Below are 19346 nucleotides of genomic sequence, written 5' to 3'. Positions count from 1 at the left end.
CTCCAGTTTCATGGCATGATGGTCAAGAGTGAGGGCTCTGGAAACTGTCTGGGTTAGAATACTAGCTCCATTACAAATTTTGCTGTTGTTTCCTCATCTATGAAATGGGGATAATAATAATTACCTACCTCAGAGAGTTGGTATAAGGATTGAATGTGTTAAAAATGTTAAAAACTTAAAATACTGGGGTGTCTGGATGGGTCAGGTGGTAGAGCAGGCAACTCTTGATCTCAGGGTTGTGAGTTTGAGACCCATGTTGGGTGTACAGATTACTTAAAAATAAAATCTTTAAAAAAAAATAAAAAATTTTTAATTGGAGCACCTGGCTGGCTCAGTTGGTTAAGTGACCAACTCTTCTTTTTTTTTTTTTTTTCTTTTGGTTATTTATTTTTGAGCGCGAGTGGGGAAAGGGCAGAGAGAGAAGGAGAGAGAATCCAAAGCAGGTTCCAGGCTGTGAGCTGTCAGCACAGAGACTGACCTGGGGCTCGAACTTACAAACTGTGAGATCATGACCTGAGCTGAAGTCGGCTGTTTTTTTTTTTTTTTTTTTTTTTTTTTAAATTTTTTTTTTTTCAACGTTTTTTATTTATTTTTTGGGACAGAGAGAGACAAAGCATGAACGGGGGAGGGGCAGAGAGAGAGGGAGACACAGAATCCGAAACAGGCTCCAGGCTCCGAGCTGTCAGCACAGAGCCCGACGCGGGGCTCGAACTCACGGACCGCGAGATCGTGACCTGGCTGAAGTCGGCCGCTTAACCGACTGCGCCACCCAGGCGCCCCTGAAGTCGGCTGTTTAATGGACTGAGCCACCCAGGCACCCCAAGTGACTTTGATCTCAGCTTAGGACTTGATCTCAGGGTTGTGAGTTCAAGCCCCATGTTGGACTTCATGCACTGGGCATGAAGCCCACTTAAAAAACAAACAAACAAACAAAAACAAACAAACAAACAAAACCTTAAAATACTGCCTGTCATTGGCACCGGTAATCATTATTGTTACTTATACTTGTGCACTGGTATCCATCCTTATTCACCAAAACTCATTGGATGAGTTCTTATTCTATGCCAGGCATAACGGTAGACATTATCTATCTAAGTTACTAAGACAAATCACCCATCATCCCTGCACCCAAGAGGTTACGGCAAAGTAAAAAGAAAAAGATTTGGCGCTATAACATATGGGTTGCTAATAATTTGAATCAGATTCTAGGAGTCCCTAAATGAAGTGAGCATTTCCTTCAACTACTCATAACAGTGATAAATCACAGTAGTGTTAGCAGTGCCTGTGGCTTTGTTTCCAGGAGAAATTACAGATATTTCCATATCACATTATGGTTCTTGCAGGTATCTCAAAATATTATTTGCCGTCATCATTACTTTGAAAGTTATCAGATTGAACTGCTACTAGATCTTATTTAGTGCCTTCAGAAAGAGGCATGATAAGTTTCCAAAACAGTTGCCACCCCAAACTTAGAAATAACAACACAAAATAAGTAAGCTGGCCGCAGAAACAACCAACCGCGTGATGATTTCTAAATAGTTATGCCTATGGAACAAAATGTGATTATGCAGACTGTAAAAGACAACTCATCAGTTAACTCTACCTTGTCCAAGGTAATACGATTTTTTCAGTGTTCTACATGTATTCTAGACAAAGAATACAAAAAGGGAGAATCTGTTACTATGCCTCTTCTACTGTACATCAAAACCATGCCCATGCCTAGCCAAGAATGCTACCTAACATGGAGTTCTTATGGGAAATACCCTTTAAGAACATCCCAGCTCCCTTAGCTCCATTTCTCTGTTCATCAAACACTGATGACAGCCTGTGCCTTGCTCTTTTTCTTTGATCATACCTGTCCCCCACACTGCCCTGCAAAGGAAAAACCCTGTATAAATAATGGATCGCTTACGGGTTATGTTTACTGCGAATAAATTGGCATTCTAGTTTTTTTTTTTTAATTTTTTTTAACGTTTATTTATTTTTGAGACACAGAGAGACAGAGCATGAATGGGGGAGGGTCAGAGAGAGGGAGACACAGAATCCGAAACAGGCTCCAGGCTCTGAGCTGTCAGCACAGAGCCCGACGAGGGGCTCGAACTCACGGACTGTGAGATCATGACCTGAGCCGAAGTCAGACACCTAACCGACTGAGCCACCCAGGCGCCCTGGCATTCTAGTTTTTAACTTGATATTTTGTGATTTGCCTAGTGTGATTTAACTCTCCAAACCCCGACCGAATGATGAAGCCTCATTTTCTAACCGGGCAAAGTTAAAGACAAGCAGTTTATCAACATCTAAAACCCCAATCTAAAATTGTGGGGTGGCATCAATCAGAAAAGACTTAGTTCAGAAATCTAAAAAAAGAAGAAAAAAAACCCTCTTTTTGTGGAAGGGGGGAGTTTTTCCAGAGAGCACAGAGCAGTATAAGAAATGAGAGCATTCTGAACTTTTTATCTGACTAAAAATACAGGCTGTACTTATGTATCAGCAACAGGTATGTCTTATTTCAGATGCGTTCCTGAAATGCTGTATTTTATATTAAACACACCATTTGTAGAGCTCATTTTCTTAGGTAGCAAATGCTTGGATTAAAATCAGTACTTCAGATGTTTGAATGTTCCAAAGACACTAGTTTTGTAAACAGCTTGAATAACCAACCATTCCAAAGATAGAGTGTTTGCAGTTGCCTTTTGCGAAGGTCCCCAAGCAGCCATGTGAAAGTGTGAAAGTATTGTTATTGGAAGTATGAAATGGTTCTGTGCTTAGAGATTGGGATATTTGAAGATAATGTTTCGTTTTAATGTAATGCAAGATCACAGTATTTGAACTGGAGGAACATCTCAGACATCACCTTGTCCCAGCTGAAATTCAAATCTTGGAGAAGGTTAGCCCACCTCCAAACCGGTCTGTACGAGCAGACTAAATCGGGCCTATGCATCTGTCTTTTTAGCAGGACCGGCAAAACCACGGATTCCTTCGAGTTTCTGAGCGCAAAACGAGCAGGTTCCCAACAAGGTTATACATACTTTTAAGAAATCGTTCAGTTTGTCTCTGCCCACTCCTATGATGCCTGGCAGGGCTGAGTGGGGAGAGGGGTGGAGTGGGGGGGGGGGCGGGAGGATGGAGTGGGGGTGGGATCAGGTATCTACGTTTGGCTTCCGACACGTTGAGAATCCACGACTTTCTCAGCAACGATCCTGAAGCTTCAAAGCACCTACCAAAAATAGTTTTCCTCATTTCATAGGTGATTCCTGTTACATAGAAGCCGCTCCCTTTGGTGGAGCCCGGTCGCGTCCGAGAGCGGCAGCCACAACACCCTGGTTGCCCCCAGTCCTCTCAAGGGCTTTGCTGGGTGGGACTCGGCCTTGGGTGGTAAGGGGCACGTGGTGGCGAGGGGACAGGAGACGCGCGATCCACGCCCTGGGCGCCCCTCTGACGAGAAACGACCCACCCAACCCCTAGCCAGGCCCCTTCCTGTGAAGTTAGAGACTCGATGATCTGTAATGGATCTCGGTTCATTTAATAGGCCCCTCGCCCCCAGTTCCTCAGAGGCCCGCCTCTCTTCAGGGGTCTTGTACCCCCCTGGGGGCGGTGACTGACGACGCTCAGAAGGCGAGAAACGGCTCCCTAAGCCGTTCGCTGGGTCCCTCTCTCCCCACAATGCACCGGGGCCAGCAGGAAGGCCGCTCCGACCCCTAATTTTCCCGCGAATTCAGTTCAAAGAGGCGGCCGGGCCCGCGATCGGCAGCGCGCACGGGCCAACCAAGCCGCGCCTCCGCGAGAAGCGCCTCCGCGTGACTGACGGGAGAATCCGCGGGCCAACGGGCTGGGCGGCCGGGCGGCGCGCGCTCCCGCCGGCCAATCGGGGCGCCGGGCGGGGGAAGTGGGCGGAGCGAGGCCAGGCTAGGGTGAGCGGCCTCCCGAGCGGAGCGGGGCTCTCAGGAGGAGACACTTTTTTTTTCCTCCCTCCTTCCCTCCTCTCCTCCTCCCTTCCCTTCCCCTCTCCTCCCCTCTCTCCTCCTTCCCCCCTCGGTCCGCCGGAGCCTGCTGGGGCGAGCGGTTGGTATTGCAGGCGCTTACTCTCCGGGGCCGCCCGGCGGGTAGCTGGCGGGGGGAGGAGGCAGGAACCGCGATGGCGCCTCAGAAGCACGGCGGTGGGGGAGGGGGCGGCTCGGGGCCCAGCGCGGGGTCCGGGGGAGGCGGCTTCGGGGGTTCGGCGGCGGTGGCGGCGGCGACGGCGTCGGGCGGCAAATCCGGCGGCGGGGGCTGTGGAGGCGGCGGCAGTTACTCGGCCTCCTCCTCCTCCGCGGCGGCAGCGGCGGGGGCCGCGGTGTTACCGGTGAAGAAGCCGAAAATGGAGCACGTCCAGGCTGACCACGAGCTTTTCCTCCAGGCCTTTGAGAGTGAGTGTGTTTGAGGCTTTGAGGGCAGGAATACCCCCTCGTCCAGCATTAGGAGGCCGGGACGCTCGTGCTGGGCCCCCCTGCCTCTCCGGGACTCGACTTGATTTGGGAGTGGAGGGAGAAATTTGAGGGGGCTGTTCCCACTTCAGGGATTACGGCCAAGGGGGCCCGAAGTCTAGGGCCTTCGGGGGAGGTGGAATAGGGGGTGCAGGTGAGGTTCTTGACTCCCCGAAGATTTACACAAGAGGTTGGGCAGTGTGGCCCCACGTTAAGAGCAGGTTTCTTTTAGATGAGGAGGTTACAGTTGGACGGAGGATGCAGTCAGATCCCGAGACTAGTTCTTGCTTTCTTTCATGTCTTTTTTACTCTGGAAGTACAAGGGGTTTGTAGGTTGTAGGTTTTGAGGAGCAAAATGAAGCCTGTGAAGGGATGAGTTGCAGTGAAATCGACCAAATTGTCATTTGTCTGAAATGCTTTCGCACTAACTTGGTGCTGCATGTTAACATGGCACCTTTTGGTGCTTTTAACCTTTCAAATCTATCCACCCATTTCATGGGTACGTAAACTGAGTCAGGTAGTGTTTTAAGCATCGCATCTTGCGGCGACCTCGGAATGCTGCCGGTTGTACTTGTCTTAATTCCGTAACATTTTCTTATGTCAATTTCGGCTTTTATGGTCTTGTTGAAAGGGCAAAAGCTATGACATGATTTGGGAAGGCAGGCAAGGTTATCTGGAAATAAAACAATAGAATTTATTAAAAACATGATTGTAAATAATCTCAATTGTCCTTTAGTGAGTATTATACTCTGTTTTCCTTTTTTGCTTTTGTGTACATTTTACAATTCGGACGATCGCTAATAGCTAAATAAGAGAAACTTGAATAAACTCGGCTTTACCGCGGAATGTCTTTATTTACGATTTTACCGTGGCATATGTTAAGGCCATGGTATCAGCTGTGCTTGAAAAGACGTATTACATTGTTTAATACCCTTCTTTCATTCTCTCTGATTAGTGCCTCATGAAATTCTAATTGGAATTTAATACAAGGAATTTCAGTTTTTATTGAAACGAATATTGAACCTGCTTGAGGGAGATTCACATTTCTTTTGCTTAATCTGCTTTGAAAATTCTGGAGACGCTTTAAATTGGAAAAATGATAGAGCATTGAAGGGCAGTGATGACAATAAACATACATGTTTGTACTCCTTCTAAAATATCTCTCTTTTTCGTTTATTTGCCTCTAAAATTAAACTACCTGAAGATTAAGTGGACATTTAAACAGTTCCTTCTAAATGTTAAGAGAAGACAAATCTGCCAAGAAAGTTTTAGCTGTTTTGCTTTCTGATGAGTCTACGTTGGGAGGAGCAAACTGTCATTAAGGGCTAGATTTTGTCACACAACAGCTTGATTCTTCTGTAACGTTGATCTTAATTTCAGAGAGGTTGGAATGCTTTGATGTATTTACTGATATAGTCAGTCATCTTTAGTTTGTTTTGATACTCCTTTATTAAAGGAAGTGTGAAACTAATAGATCATTAATGTAACTGGTATTTTTGTATACAGGTCCTTTTTATCTATAAAGGCAAACTGATTTTAACTAAATAGCATTAAAAAGTCTAGGAATCTCAATTAATTAAATATGTTTTGAGGTGGTATTTACATATTGGGATAATATTTACATTGAACAAAATGGATACAAACTTGAAGTATAACTAAATATTCATTGGAAATTTCAGCTACAATTTGAGTCATTTTTTTCCCATTATTGACAGACTTTCTATCTGTATTAGGACATCTAGGAAACAGTTGTATTCTGTTTTGGTTTACTACAAATTTTCTAAAAGACCAGTTAAAAAATGAAAATTTCATTTTGCTGTTTGTTATCAATAAGTTCTTTTGTTGAATCCCAGCTACCTCATTTTAGCTACTTTTAAAAAGTAGCTACCTTAGAAATGCAAGGCTTAAGCACAAGATTGTAGAGAACCTTAAATTTAAAATAAATGTAGAGGGGTACCTGGGTGGCTCAGGCGGTTAAACATCCAAGTCATCATCTCAAGATTGGTGAGATCTGCGTGGGGCCCTTCATAAACAGCACAGAGTCTGCTTGGGATTCTCTCTCTGCCCCTCCCCCCTCACTCTCTCTCAAAATAAACATTAAAATAAAATAAATGTAGGTGAGTTTTGTGAATATATGCCGTAGATTGAATGTCTTTTGGTTTTATTGTGCATACAAATTTTCTTGATGTCAAGATATTTAGTACTTGATTTTCGTACAGGTGATTGATTGGTTTACATTGGTTACAACACTGGCTAGATTGGTTATTTTCTTGAGAACTTAAATAATCCTTTTGTTTCCTGTTACCTAGAACCAACACAGATCTATAGATTTCTTCGAACTCGAAATCTTATAGCTGTAAGTAATCAATACAATTAATGAATATTATTTTTTACTAAAAATTTCACCTATTTAATTTTAATATTTTTAAAACTTTTTTTATAGCCAATATTTTTGCACAGGACTCTTACTTACATGTCTCATCGAAACTCCAGAACAAACATAAAAAGGTACATTTTATGAATTTTATTTCGAGTTGATCAAACGATGTTAAAGTTTTGTATTAAAGTACTATTTCTAATTAAAGATTAAATATGAAAACTGAGGTAAAAGAGTGAATTGATTGCCAAGTGATTTTTAATAAGTACATTTTTATAAATCCCAGTTTATTACCAAAGTTTTTCCTAATAGAAATGATTTAGTAGTGAAGTATATGAAGTAATTTTACTGATTCATATTTTTCCTTTGTGCTAAGAGTTTTTTCAAGTTTGATAGAAGTTGAGGATTTAAATAATTAAAGGGCTCAGGGGAACTATCTTCGATACATAAAATTAAGTTAATTTTTAAGTATTTCTTATATGTTCTAACAATAAAGAATTTGCTTCCATAATGATAGGTTCAGAAAGTCTCATTTTATACCTTTGATGGTGGTCTTTGTAAAAGAGGAAATATTTTTGAAGCCACTACATTGAATGTCCTTAAAAAACAATAAGTCTTAATTATCTAGTCTTCAGGTAGAGTCTGGAGGTGTTGATCAGAGCTTATTTTTGTTTATAACATGTGATATTTAACTATATGTAATTATGGAATGCTAGTTTCTTATCCTGTGTGCAAGATTATTGAGCACATCAAGTGAACAGTTTTAAGTTTAAAGGAGAGATCTTGTATTAAGCATTTGGTAGTTGTTAGTTGTTAGTCTTGACTCACTAAAACCATTAAGTTATCCCAATAGACTTTGAAACCAAACTCCTTTGGAGGCTCATACTGGTTACTAAGTAAGCATCATGTTTCAATAGCAAGACTTGGTTTATCTTTGTAGATCTACCTGTGTGTATTTTGAAGGATGGAAATGTTAAAACTATTTGTCTTCTGGTAATCTTTTCTGAACAGAGAGCGTGGGAGCGATTATGCACTTGTGCGCATTACATTTAATAGGTGAAGCTTGCCAAAAGCCTAAATAACTAGGAAGAAGGTGATGGATTAGGCAACAGAATTAAATTTGTCAGCTTTTTGCCTGTCTATGCAATTATTTGATCTATGACAGAGTTCAGCAGACTTTTTCTATGAAGGACCAGTTAGTAAATGTTTTAGGCTTTGTGGTCCATGAGGCAGAATTGAGGTTATTAAGTAGAATGTAGGTGGGTACTTACACAAAAAGAGAGGTAACAAATGGCTGCAAATTTTTTATTGATTAGATTTAAAATATAATAACTCAGTACAATGTTTTGTAATATGGGCCTACTAGTGAGAAATGTGAGATTCTTTTATTTTTGTGGCTTGGGAGGAGATAACATTCTCCTTAATTGGGGTTTAGAATTCTCTATCAAATCAGTCACAAATATTTATCCATAAAAATCATTCTTAGCTCGTGGGCTGTGCATAGACAGATAGTAAGCTGGATTTGGCCTATGGTCTGTAGTGTGCTGACCGCTGATTTAGTCTATAAAACTAGGAGAATTTGATTAAGCAGTTAACTTTTACTCTGGTATTTTTAATATGGAAGATTAATTGAGTTATCGTTTAGGTTGCTGCCTGATTTTAATTTTAAAGTGATTAAGTTTTTTAGGGACACCTGGCTGACTCAGTAGAGCATGTAACTCCTGATCTTGTCGTGGGGGAGGGGGGTATAAGTTTGAGCCCCACGTTGGGTGTAGAGATTACTAAAAAATAAAATCTTTTAAAGATTTTTTTTCAAAATAAGTGAGTTAATCCATAAATAAATACAAAATATGTTTAAAATCTAACCCCATTTTCTTGTCATATTTGTTAATGGACTATTTGTCTGATCGTGGGATACGTTTCTGTTGTCAGCTAATAGGTGGAGACAGTTTTAACAGTTTGGTAGTAGAAACTACTTTTCTTAATTTGTTGTACTTTAGGCAACAAATTGTCTTTTGGGGGGGTTCTGCAGCAGTTTACCAGCCAAGAAACATATAAATCCCAGTTTATTTTCATGCAAAAATGCATTAGGAATCACTTAATGCTTTTGTTATATGCCTGGCCTGTGAGAGATGTTAAAACTAAGTTTTAACAAATTATATGACCTACATGTTCAAATGAGAACTGTTCTTTTCAGAGTAATCGGTGACTTTGGAGGGTGGTGAATTTAGCCTAGTGATTGTGGTCTTTGTTAAACATGTTTTAGAGACTCCTTTTACAAAATTGCTTTTAATACTATCCTTTTGTTCAAAATGTTTTTGGAATTCCCTTTTTACTATTGTAATAGCATAATATCCCTTGTTGGAATAAATATATCACTCCCTTTGAAGTCCTACACTCAGTTGTAATATTAATTCTGGTATGTTTGTCAAACTCACCTTGTACTTTAGTCTCCTTTCATAGAGGTATTCAAATGCTTTAGACTATCACAACACTGATACAGGGGAAATACTCGTGAGGAGACAGGCATCTTTTATTAAATTCATTTTACTAGATTTCACATAAGTTGTTTTCTGAATCCTCCCAAGACAATTTCCTGGAATTTCTTGAATTTTAAAAATACTCTCCTTTTTGATGATCTTTTGATAACTATTTCCCTTGTTAAATCTGAGCTACTGTTGCAGTACCTTTCTAAAGAACAGAAGTAGAAATACTTGGTGCTTGGAGTGGGGCTGCTTTTGTATAGTTGCTTATGTGGTTTGTTTTTTTTCCTAAGGAAGGCTGAATTGCCTTTATGATCTTACTTATTTCAGATGGTTGTTAATATTCAACTTTCCTATGCACTTGTCCTATGCACATGTCCATAATGTTGGAAGAGATGAACCTTGTGACTTCTAGTCTTAACTTTTCTTCCTACAGACAGGATTTCTTCTTAATCATTACATAAAGATAAACATTCTTAAAAGTTTCCAGTAACTTTACAACCTTCCTCAGTAGTACGTTTCAGCATTTATACTGAAAAGTTCTTTTGTAAGTAGCCTAAAATAATCCTACATTTTTCTTCTTTCTTCTCTCTTATCTGTGGAGATTGAAAATGTATTGCCATCCTTCCTAAAATACTTCTTAACTGTGCTCATTGGATGAAACTTTAATATTGAAGTTTTCAGTAACTCTAAAGGTAAAGAGAGAAGCTTTTTTTAAAAAAAAGATCTTTTGTTAATGGAGGCTATTCACCTGAATTATAGATTGCATCAATTCTCTTCCTGTTGTTGTTTTATTGTAATAGATTTACATTAACATTTCTCTACTGATAATTTTACATTATAGTAATTGAGTACGATAGCTATTTTTGAGGAATGAGCACATTAATAATTTCTAATATCTGAATTCAAGCTTTACAAAGTAATTTATATAGAATACACTAAGCTTTTCATGTTTTAAACTTGAAGAAAATATATGAGTATAAAGAGAAGTATTCATTTCCAGTTAACATATGGGTCTAGATTTTTAGCCTCTGTCTTAGGACAGGTACAATAATAGACCACCTTAAAAACTAAGATGAACCTTGTTCTAGAGTCCATTCATTCTCACTTTGCTTGGGAGTGCTTGGGGGTTATTCTTAATCTGAGTTTCTGTTTTGTGGAAAAAATACTCTTTTCTCTTAAACTTGTAAAGTTAAAAGCTAATAATTTTATTATGATTTGATGGGTGTATCCCCTAAACTTCAAAATTTTTTCATGATGGTTGACACCCATCTCTTTAATGTGACATATCATTTAACTTGAGCCACTGCTAATAATCTTTAAGACTGTTTTATTAACTTCGGATATATTTTATGTGATAGTGCTAGCATATACTTGTCAAGTTACTTAATAGAAATATGAATATTTCACAGTATACATGATTTGCATTTGTTTGGTTCAGTCCAGCAGATGCTTGAATACCTTCAAAATATAAGGTACCGTGCCAAGCACTATGTGACTTTCCTTGAAGAAAAGCAATCTCTACCCTTCAGGAGCTTATAGTCTAGGAGGAGAAATAAAATATTTATGCAAGTTCACATTTAGGAGACTAAATGTCAAAATAAATATAAACCAAGTGTCGTAGGTGAGAGGAAATCACTCTGGTTTGGGAATAATTACAAAAGGTTTCATGGAAAAGTTAGCATTTGAGATGGGACTTGAAGGCTCGACTGCTGTAATATAACATACACTGTCTCAATATAGTATTCATTGTTACGGCTAACCATCCACAATTTATCTTATTAAAAATAATCAAAATCAGATTTCCAACTTGCCTATTATAGTGACAATAAAGTGTAATCTGTTTTTTTTTTCCCCAGTGGAGAAGTGATTATTTTGTTTATCTGTTTCTTCCAGGAAAACATTTAAAGTTGATGATATGTTATCAAAAGTAGAGAAAATGAAAGGAGAGCAAGAATCTCATAGGTAAGATAACCTATCAGTTTACATTAAGTGACATACTTGAGGAAAGAGGAGAAATTATAGTGATCATTTCTCTAGTGATCACCCCAGTATTGTAAGGAGTTAGAAGGAACCTTAGGGGTCAGTTGGTCTAAACTCATGCACAAATCAGGAATTACTAATTCTATAGCATTCGTGACGGAGAACCCTTAAGCCTCATCTTGAATACCTCCAACATTGGGGACTTGCTGTTTTCTAAGGCAGTTGTATTCATTATTGTTTATCTCTATTACCAGCTTCTTGCATTTTTACTCTAAGTTTCTATAACTTCTGCAGTTGGTATTAGTCGTGCCACCTTATGTAAGGAGGGATAGAGACTCATATTTATGGTATACTTACTACGTACCAGATGTTCTGCCAGGTGCTACACATCACATTTCTTGTCAGTAATTGTCTTCAAATCTGAGAGAGGCTCTCTTTCTATCTTGACATCTTTCAGTCAGAATATTCCTAACTTTATTTTATACTTGAAATATGTTAATCACATTACAGTTTCAGAAACTTGACCCTTTGGATAGAATCTATTGTATGTTTTCAAGTGTAATACCCAGAACTAATCCCTAAATGTTCTGACTAGCCTAATATCTGCCTAAGCTAGATAGTGTGCTTCCGTTTACTCTTGATATGTCAAACTAAAGAAATTTGAGTATTATTCTAAAGAGACACAGGAACTTGGGTCGTTTTTATTTATTGACTACTTTCAGGGAGAATACAGAACTAAAAATACTGGATTTTTAAAAAATGAAGCTGGTAAAATTGCCACAGTAGGTTTTTTTCTCTTGAAAAAATTTTAAGTCGTATTGATTTAGATAGCATGTACACTGACTTAATGATGCCTCATTTATGATTTCTCATCTGTAGTAACTGGTGTAAAATGTGATTTTTGTAGTTGCTTATATTTTAAGTTTGGCTTTTGAATTAGGTTCTTTTGTTACTTGAATTGTAAAATCACATTTTTTATTTTATATCTTGCATTTTTGTAGGACTGAACTGTAATTTATATTTCCATATCTAGGCAGTCTTGACTTGTGAATAAGCTGTGATAGTCTATTCTGGAAGCTGAGATCCCAACTCTTTACCTAATCTCTTACTGCCCAAGGAGTGCCTTACAACATAGGACTGAGAATATTCTCAGTACATGTACACTTTTTTGCTTGAATTTCTATTCCAGATCCTTGTCTGGTCACCTACCGTAGACAGAGCTCTTGGGATCCTCAGGGTCTTTTTAATTTAAAGTATAAGCTGTAGAGTCAAACCCTGATCTCTGAGCTTCCTGCTTCTTCTGAACATTTTAATAGTTTGCTCTCCAGGTCTTTCAGGGTTTATGTGAGAAAGAATAATAAACCAAAAAGAAAACTTGACCCTTTTCTTCATCTTCCCCATCAAGGTTCCATGTTTATCACTGCTAAACCCTACTACTATCTCATTGTGATACTGGCTTTGATAAATACTACAGAGCTTCCCTTAGAATGTGTGTTGTGAGGGAGATCAGTAATACTGGTCAGTTCTCTCTGAATAATCACCCAATAATTTTGTTCCTTTTGACACAGTGAGTTCAGTAGCTAGGGCAGTACTGTAACAGGGGTATATTTAACTCACAGAAACATCAGAGCTTGTAAGAATTTCTGTGATTCTGATAAAAACAACTTTTTTAGTCTTTAGTATCCAACTAGGACTAGTGAATTAGCCATCTGAACCCCCCAAGATCCCTCTCCCTCCTTCCCCCCTTCGTCTTTCTCTTTTTAAAAAAACTTTTTTTTTTATGTTTATTTTTGAGAGGGAGACAGAGTATGAGTGGGGGAGGGACAGAGACAGAGGGAGACACAATACAAAGCAGACTCCAGCCTCTGGGCTGTCAGCATAGAGCCCAACGCGGGGCTCAAACTCACAAACCATGAGATCATGACCTGAGCTAACGTCAGACGTTTAACCAACTCAGCCGCCCAGGTGCCCCTCTTTCTCTCTCTTTTTTAATTACAGACCTATGTATGTTGGAGCTGACTATGCTTAATACCCAGGAAGGCACTTTAGGCCCTGGAGGTGTTGAGTTACTGTGCTAAGTGCTTCAACACCTCCCACCCCAGTCTTTATGAATGTCTCAATGTCACTCCCAGAGTCACTAAAATGAACTGGGAGATTGCTTCATTTTAAGTTTACCCTAAGGCTCTATATTATTAAATTATTTGAATGTGTTTCTCATCTAAAATGAGGCATAATCCTGGGGTGCCTGGGTGGCTCAGTGGGTTAAGCGTCCGACTCTTGGTTTCGGCTCAGGTCATGATCTCATGGTGTGTGAGTTTGGGCCCTGCATCAGGGTGTCCAAACTTTAAAAAAAATACAGTAAAATTAGGCATAATCCTATTGTTCCACTGAACGTAACACATAGGATTGTAAGAAGTTCCTTACACAGCAATATGTAATGCCAGCACTGTAAAACTTTGTAAAATTTGGTCAAATTCTCCTACAAGAGAACAATACGAATCTTTGTTCTTCCCTGACATTAATTAGTAGAAGTTAAAATCTTAAGTCATACATAAAAACATATCTCTCTTCCATCTATATTTTTTATTCTGTACCATCTCAGACAGATCTTATTCAGTCTAGTTGGACCCTGGATTTGTTCAGTAGTGGTAGTCTGGGAGTCTTTCATTGGAACTCATGTTCTTTCAGCATTTCCTAAGTTACATTTCTACTCCTAAATCCCATGTATTTCATTCTCCAAAGTTCCAGAGGAATATCATGATACGAAAAATATTGTAGTCCCACAGCCCAAAAGTTAGAACAATCAGCTGCCTGACCGATTTATGACATTTGTAATAACTCATAAACCAAACCAAATTCCCAGCATTATCTGTGCAAAATGAAGCTAGTGTTCAAGGATCTTTTATTATTTTATATTCTAGATCTACAGTTGTCTTACCTAGTTACAGATATTGGCAAAACTTACTAGGGGAAGCAGCTGATAGAAGAAAGAAAAACATGGACACTTTATGGTTTTTACTTCTTTAACATGCCAGTCAATTCATGGCAATAGACCAGAATTGACATTTATAACCCTAAAACTCAGTAATAAGCCCTACCATCTATGAAGATTGTTTCTTTTCTTGAAGAATGACTTCTGAAAACTCCATACCAAGTAGCAAATTTTAGAAATTCATAGTGGTTGCACATACAGTCTCAAGTTTTTCCTGCTCTTTCTCCTTGCCTTTTTTTTAGTGTGATAGGGTATATTTAAAATATGTCTTTTTAGAATGTCTGAAATAATTCCTTATATCCTGTCATCTTCAGCTCTAATTTTGACATTCCAGTATATTATGAGTTTTAATTTATTTTGGGTTTTGACCAAGCACTGTGGCTTATTGGAGTAAATCTCTAGTCTTTCTTTAGTTTTATATCCTGGCACGATTCCAGGAGCCTTTTGTGCTGTTAGTACTACCAGTTTCAGAATTCTATAGTCATAACTCCTCTGACTTCTAAGTGTATATCCACTGGCTAAATGGTAGCATGAAAAGATTTCCAAATTTGAGTTGCTTCCAAAAGTGTTTCCTGGGGCCAGATGAGAAGCAAAATGTCTTTTCTCTCTTTCCCTTAATCATTATCCCTTCCTGGTCCACTGTTAGTTTTTTAAGAAATCCCCTTAAAAGATACCCGAACTAGGGGCGCCTGAGTGGCTCAGTCAGTTAAGCATCCAGCTCTTGATTTCAGCTCAGGTCATGATCTCATGGTCATGAGATCAAACCATGCTGGGTGTGGAGCCTGCTTAAGATTCTTCCTCTCCCTCTCCCCCTCCCCTGCTTGCACACCATGCTCGCTCTTTCAAAACAAAAAAAAAAAGAGAGAGATTCCAGAACTTGAGCTTTTACTAGGGATATTTTCAAGCCAGTGTTTTTGTAGATCAATAACATAAATTGCCTTTCATCGCTTTTTATTGTTGTTGTTACAACCTAAGCTTTTTGAGTTAGTAATCTTCCTTTTTTGAGCATCTTTTGTATAATGAAGTTTGGATCTATTTTTGTCTGAGATTGTAGTTTTTTTGGTGTATCAGGTCCAAAATTCTATACTAGTCCTAGGGGATAGGATGATGAGCAAAACAGATGAAGGCCCTGCCGTTACGGAGAAAAAAGGCATAATTATATAATAATTACAATTAAAAAAATAATTGCTAGGAAAGAAAAAGATAGGGAAACTGGATGGAGCAGGAGAACCAGTTCTTGTTTGAGATGTTGGATTTGGGAATAGTGATGATCAGGGAGGCCTTCCTTTAAAAAATGAGCTGAGATATAGGAAAGGTGAATATAGGAATAAAATGGGGAGAGAGGGTGAAGAGATGGGTGATTCTAAATAAAGGGAATATTATACATATGTCATTTGAGGCCAGAGTAGCTAACTAGAAAGAATAAGGAGCGTGGTATTAGATAAAGCTAGAGCATATGGCCAAGGCCAGATAATGCAGAGGCTTGAAGGCTATTTGAGGATGTTGGTCTTTATCCCAAGAAACCCATAAATTACTTTAAATAGATATATTGAATTAATGTCATTTCCCCACCCTTCTCCTTTTTAGCTTAGCTGCATTTTTAAAACTTCAGCCTGCTTCTTTAACTCAGTTGTACATCTTTTTCACCATTAATAAGATCTTAGGTGTTTCTCTCCTTTCTGTTTTCTTTAAACAATCTTGTATTGACTATAAATTTTGAAGTTGTTTTCAAATCAGCATGTTTTCATGTTCAAGTTTTAGTTGTTCCTCTTTCAGAACATAAGCCATAGATTTCTTTTTACTTACCTATTCCTAAAGGTGTCTTATCGGTTGCTACTGAGCATATCTGATTCTTAAAATCTAAGTGTTTAAGAACAATTTTAAGGTGTTTCTCCTTTTATAATCTTTGGGTTTACAATAATTCCTTTATGTTTTGTCTGCTGTACTTCTGAAAGGAGATTTATTTGTAATGGACTCCCTCACCTCATTCAACTTTATCTTCTCATTACAGAGTGTTCCCATCTGTATCTAAACCTCAGAAGATATGCTAGATTCCAGAATAATGGGCTTGACGTAGTCACCAATTCCTCAATTTTATACATCATAGCATTAAATATATAAGAAATTGTACGTTAAATACGTTAAGTGTATATTTCTAACAGAAGTAGTTTATCCTGTTTTGAGGTAATATAGCTGTAACTCTAGAATTGAAGCCTTATGTCTACCACTATCAGATTAATGTGTACAAATTAGAGGCACTAATCTTGGTCTCTTTCCACCATAAAAACTTTGGTCCTTCAGTGAGATCTGGCTATTGGTTTTTTTGAGAGGGCACATTCTTAAAATTCGAGTTTTCTACATGAACGTCATCTCAAAATGTTAATTCCTTATGAATTTAAATTTATTTAACCTCATTCCGTAGACAGCTTTAGAATTGTTAGATGTTTATGCTTGGAATCTTACCTCAGAATTTCAAATTCCTGATATAGTTTGCTGTTGCCCCATAGCTTGCTTCCTCAGAAGATACAGATAGGGGGGTGCCTGGGTGGCTCAGTTGGTTGAGCATCCGACTTCAGGTTAGGTCATGATCTTGTGGTCCATGAGTTCGAGCCCTGCATGGGGCTCTGTGCTGACAGCTCAGAGCCTGCTTCAGATTCTGTGTCTCTGTCTCTCTCTGCCCCTTCTCTGCTTGCTCTCGCTCTCTCGCTCTCAAAAATGTTAAGAAAAAAAAAAAAAACAGCTAGGGAACACATCACAAAGATGAACCGGTGTCTTGTCTTGATTAAGTTAGGATCATGTGCAGCCTGGAACCAAATAGGCCTGACCAGTCCTACATGTTTCTTTGCTTTCCATTCTTTTTTTTTTTTTTTTTTTTTTTTTTTTAAATTTTTTTTTTTTTTTTTTTTTTAATTTTTTTTTTCAACGCTTTTTATTTATTTTTGGGACAGAGAGAGACAGAGCATGAACGGGGGAGGGGCAGAGAGAGAGGGAGACACAGAATCGGAAACAGGCTCCAGGCTCCGAGCCATCAGCCCAGAGCCTGACGCGGGGCTCGAACTCACGGACCGCGAGATCGTGACCTGGCTGAAGTCGGACGCTTAACCGACTGCGCCACCCAGGCGCCCCTGCTTTCCATTCTTAACTATTAAGATGTGGATATAGTAGCCACAAGAGAGGGAAGAGGGTAGGGGTGCTTGCGTGGCTCAGTCGGTTAAGGGTCTGACTATTGCTTTCGGCTAAGGTCATGATCTCACGATTAGGGAGTTCGAGCCCCACGTTGGGCTCTGCTGACAGCATGGAACCTGCTTGGGATTCTCTCTCTCCCCTTCTCTTTGCCCATCACCCTCTCATGTGTGCGCTCTCAAAATAAATAAACATGAAAAAAATTTAAAAAGAGGGGGAATAGAGTATCAGGAAGGGAAAGAAAATTGCCCTTTTTCCTTGAATGAAGCCAGCTATGGAAGAGGGCAACTAGGCCTCATTGTTACATTTTATTCCAAGTATATATTAGAGTTTTTACTTTTAGAAGGGGGAGGTACAGGGGAAATTATGCATAGCAAATCACATTCCCAAAGTTATTTTTTAAGTTGGTTAATTGAAACTTGGTGTTCTTTTTCTTTTTTTTAACGTTTGTTTATTTAAAATGTCTATATTTTATTTTTGAGGCGGGGGGGTAGTGAGAGAGGGAGAGAGAATCCTAAGCAGGCTCAGTGCTGTTATCGCAAAGCCCAACACATGGTTCAAACCCACAAACTGTTGAGATGATGACCTGAGCCGAAATCAAGAGTCAGATGCTTAACAGACTGAGCCACCCAGGCACCGCTGGAATTCTTTTTCTTAAAGAAACAATGTTATGGGACACCTGGGTGGCTCAGTCGGTTACCAGCAGGCGACTTCAGCTCAGGTCATGATCTCGCGGTCTGTGGGTTCAAGCTCTGGGTCAGGCTCTGTGCTGGCAGTTCGGAGCTTGGAGCCTGCTTCTGATTCTGTGTCTCCCTCTCTCTCTGCCCCTCCCCTGCTTGCTCTCTGTCTCTCTCTCTCTCAAAAATAATAAACATTAAAAAAAAATTTTTTTAAGAAACAATGTTAGGCTGATAGCTGAACGTGTGCTTCATATCTTATTTAACTCACAGTGTACCGTTTGTTATTTTTTATGTTTCGTTAAAAATTTTTGATATTTATTTTTGAGAGAGAGCAAGTGGGGGAGGGACAGAAAGAGAGGGAGACATAGAATCCAAATCTGTGAATATAGAGTCCAATGTGGGGTTTGAGCCTACGAACCGCGATATCATCTGAGCCACAGTTGGATGCTGAACTGACTGAGCCACCCAGGTGCCCCTAGGGTGTACCATTTATTTAAAAACAATTTTTTTTTTTTTAGCATTTATTTATTTTTTGAGAGAGAGAGACAGGGCATGAGTGGGAGAGGGGCAGAGAGACAGGGTCACAGATTCTGAGGCAGGCTCCAGGCTTTGAGCTGTCAGCACAGAGCCCGATGTGGAGTTTGAACTCCCTGAGCCGAGCCGCAAGATCATGGCCTGAGGTAAAGTCGGATCCTTAACTGACTGAGCCACCCAGGCGCCCCCCTAACAATGTACCATTTAAAACTGTTTCAATCCGTCTGTGGTAAGGGACCTTTTTGTTTGTCTTTAATTTTCAGTCTTTCATAGATAGATACCTTTGTAAATACACTTATGGATCACACGCTTAGATGTTATGGCAATGTTAGATTTCTGTAAAAGTTTTTAAGTTTCCTCTGTTTCTTGTTGTGGAATGGAAACAAGCTTCCCCTGTGACCTCAGTTTGCAGAACACATTTTGAATAACACAAATTTAAAGTATTTTCTGGGGTAGATCAATGTCAGATGTTTCTGGCATTTCAGAATTGGAATTTAGAATCACATATTCTATAAAACAATGTAAATAATACTATAAGCAGAGCACTGAAGTATAATGGGTCATGATCCCTGGCCTTAAAAATCTGTTACTCTAGGGGCACCTGACTGGCTCAGTTGGTAGAGCATGCAACTCCTGATCACGGGGTTGTGA

General features: G+C 39.3%; 1 protein-coding gene and 1 long non-coding RNA gene across 3 annotated transcripts in view; one reads left to right on the top strand and one right to left on the bottom strand.

Annotated features, from left to right (window-relative positions):
• Positions 1-1504: 1504 nt before the first annotated feature.
• On the bottom strand, positions 1505-3776 carry LOC131497811 (uncharacterized). Its single transcript, XR_009255170.1, has 2 exons — positions 2898-3776; positions 1505-1646 (listed from the first exon to the last, which is right to left on the bottom strand). It is a non-coding gene; the product is annotated as an uncharacterized LOC131497811 (long non-coding RNA).
• Positions 3777-3927: 151 nt separating this feature from the next.
• Positions 3928-19346, top strand: part of SUZ12 (SUZ12 polycomb repressive complex 2 subunit) — a 45831-nt gene continuing 30412 nt past the window's right edge. The window contains exons 1-4 of one of the 2 annotated variants that reach the window (XM_058704384.1): positions 3928-4406; positions 6773-6819; positions 6907-6971; positions 11220-11288. In XM_058704384.1, the coding sequence (XP_058560367.1) occupies positions 4136-4406; positions 6773-6819; positions 6907-6971; positions 11220-11288 (452 nt within the window). In that variant the 5' untranslated portion in view covers positions 3928-4135. The remainder of the gene's footprint in view (positions 4407-6772; positions 6820-6906; positions 6972-11219; positions 11289-19346) is intronic. The other variant, XM_058704385.1, reaches the window with a different exon arrangement.

The sequence above is a fragment of the Neofelis nebulosa genome, chromosome 16, assembly GCF_028018385.1.
Source record: "Neofelis nebulosa isolate mNeoNeb1 chromosome 16, mNeoNeb1.pri, whole genome shotgun sequence".
Taxonomy (NCBI): Eukaryota; Metazoa; Chordata; class Mammalia; order Carnivora; family Felidae; genus Neofelis; species Neofelis nebulosa.
This window is presented reverse-complemented; position numbering and strand designations above follow the sequence as displayed.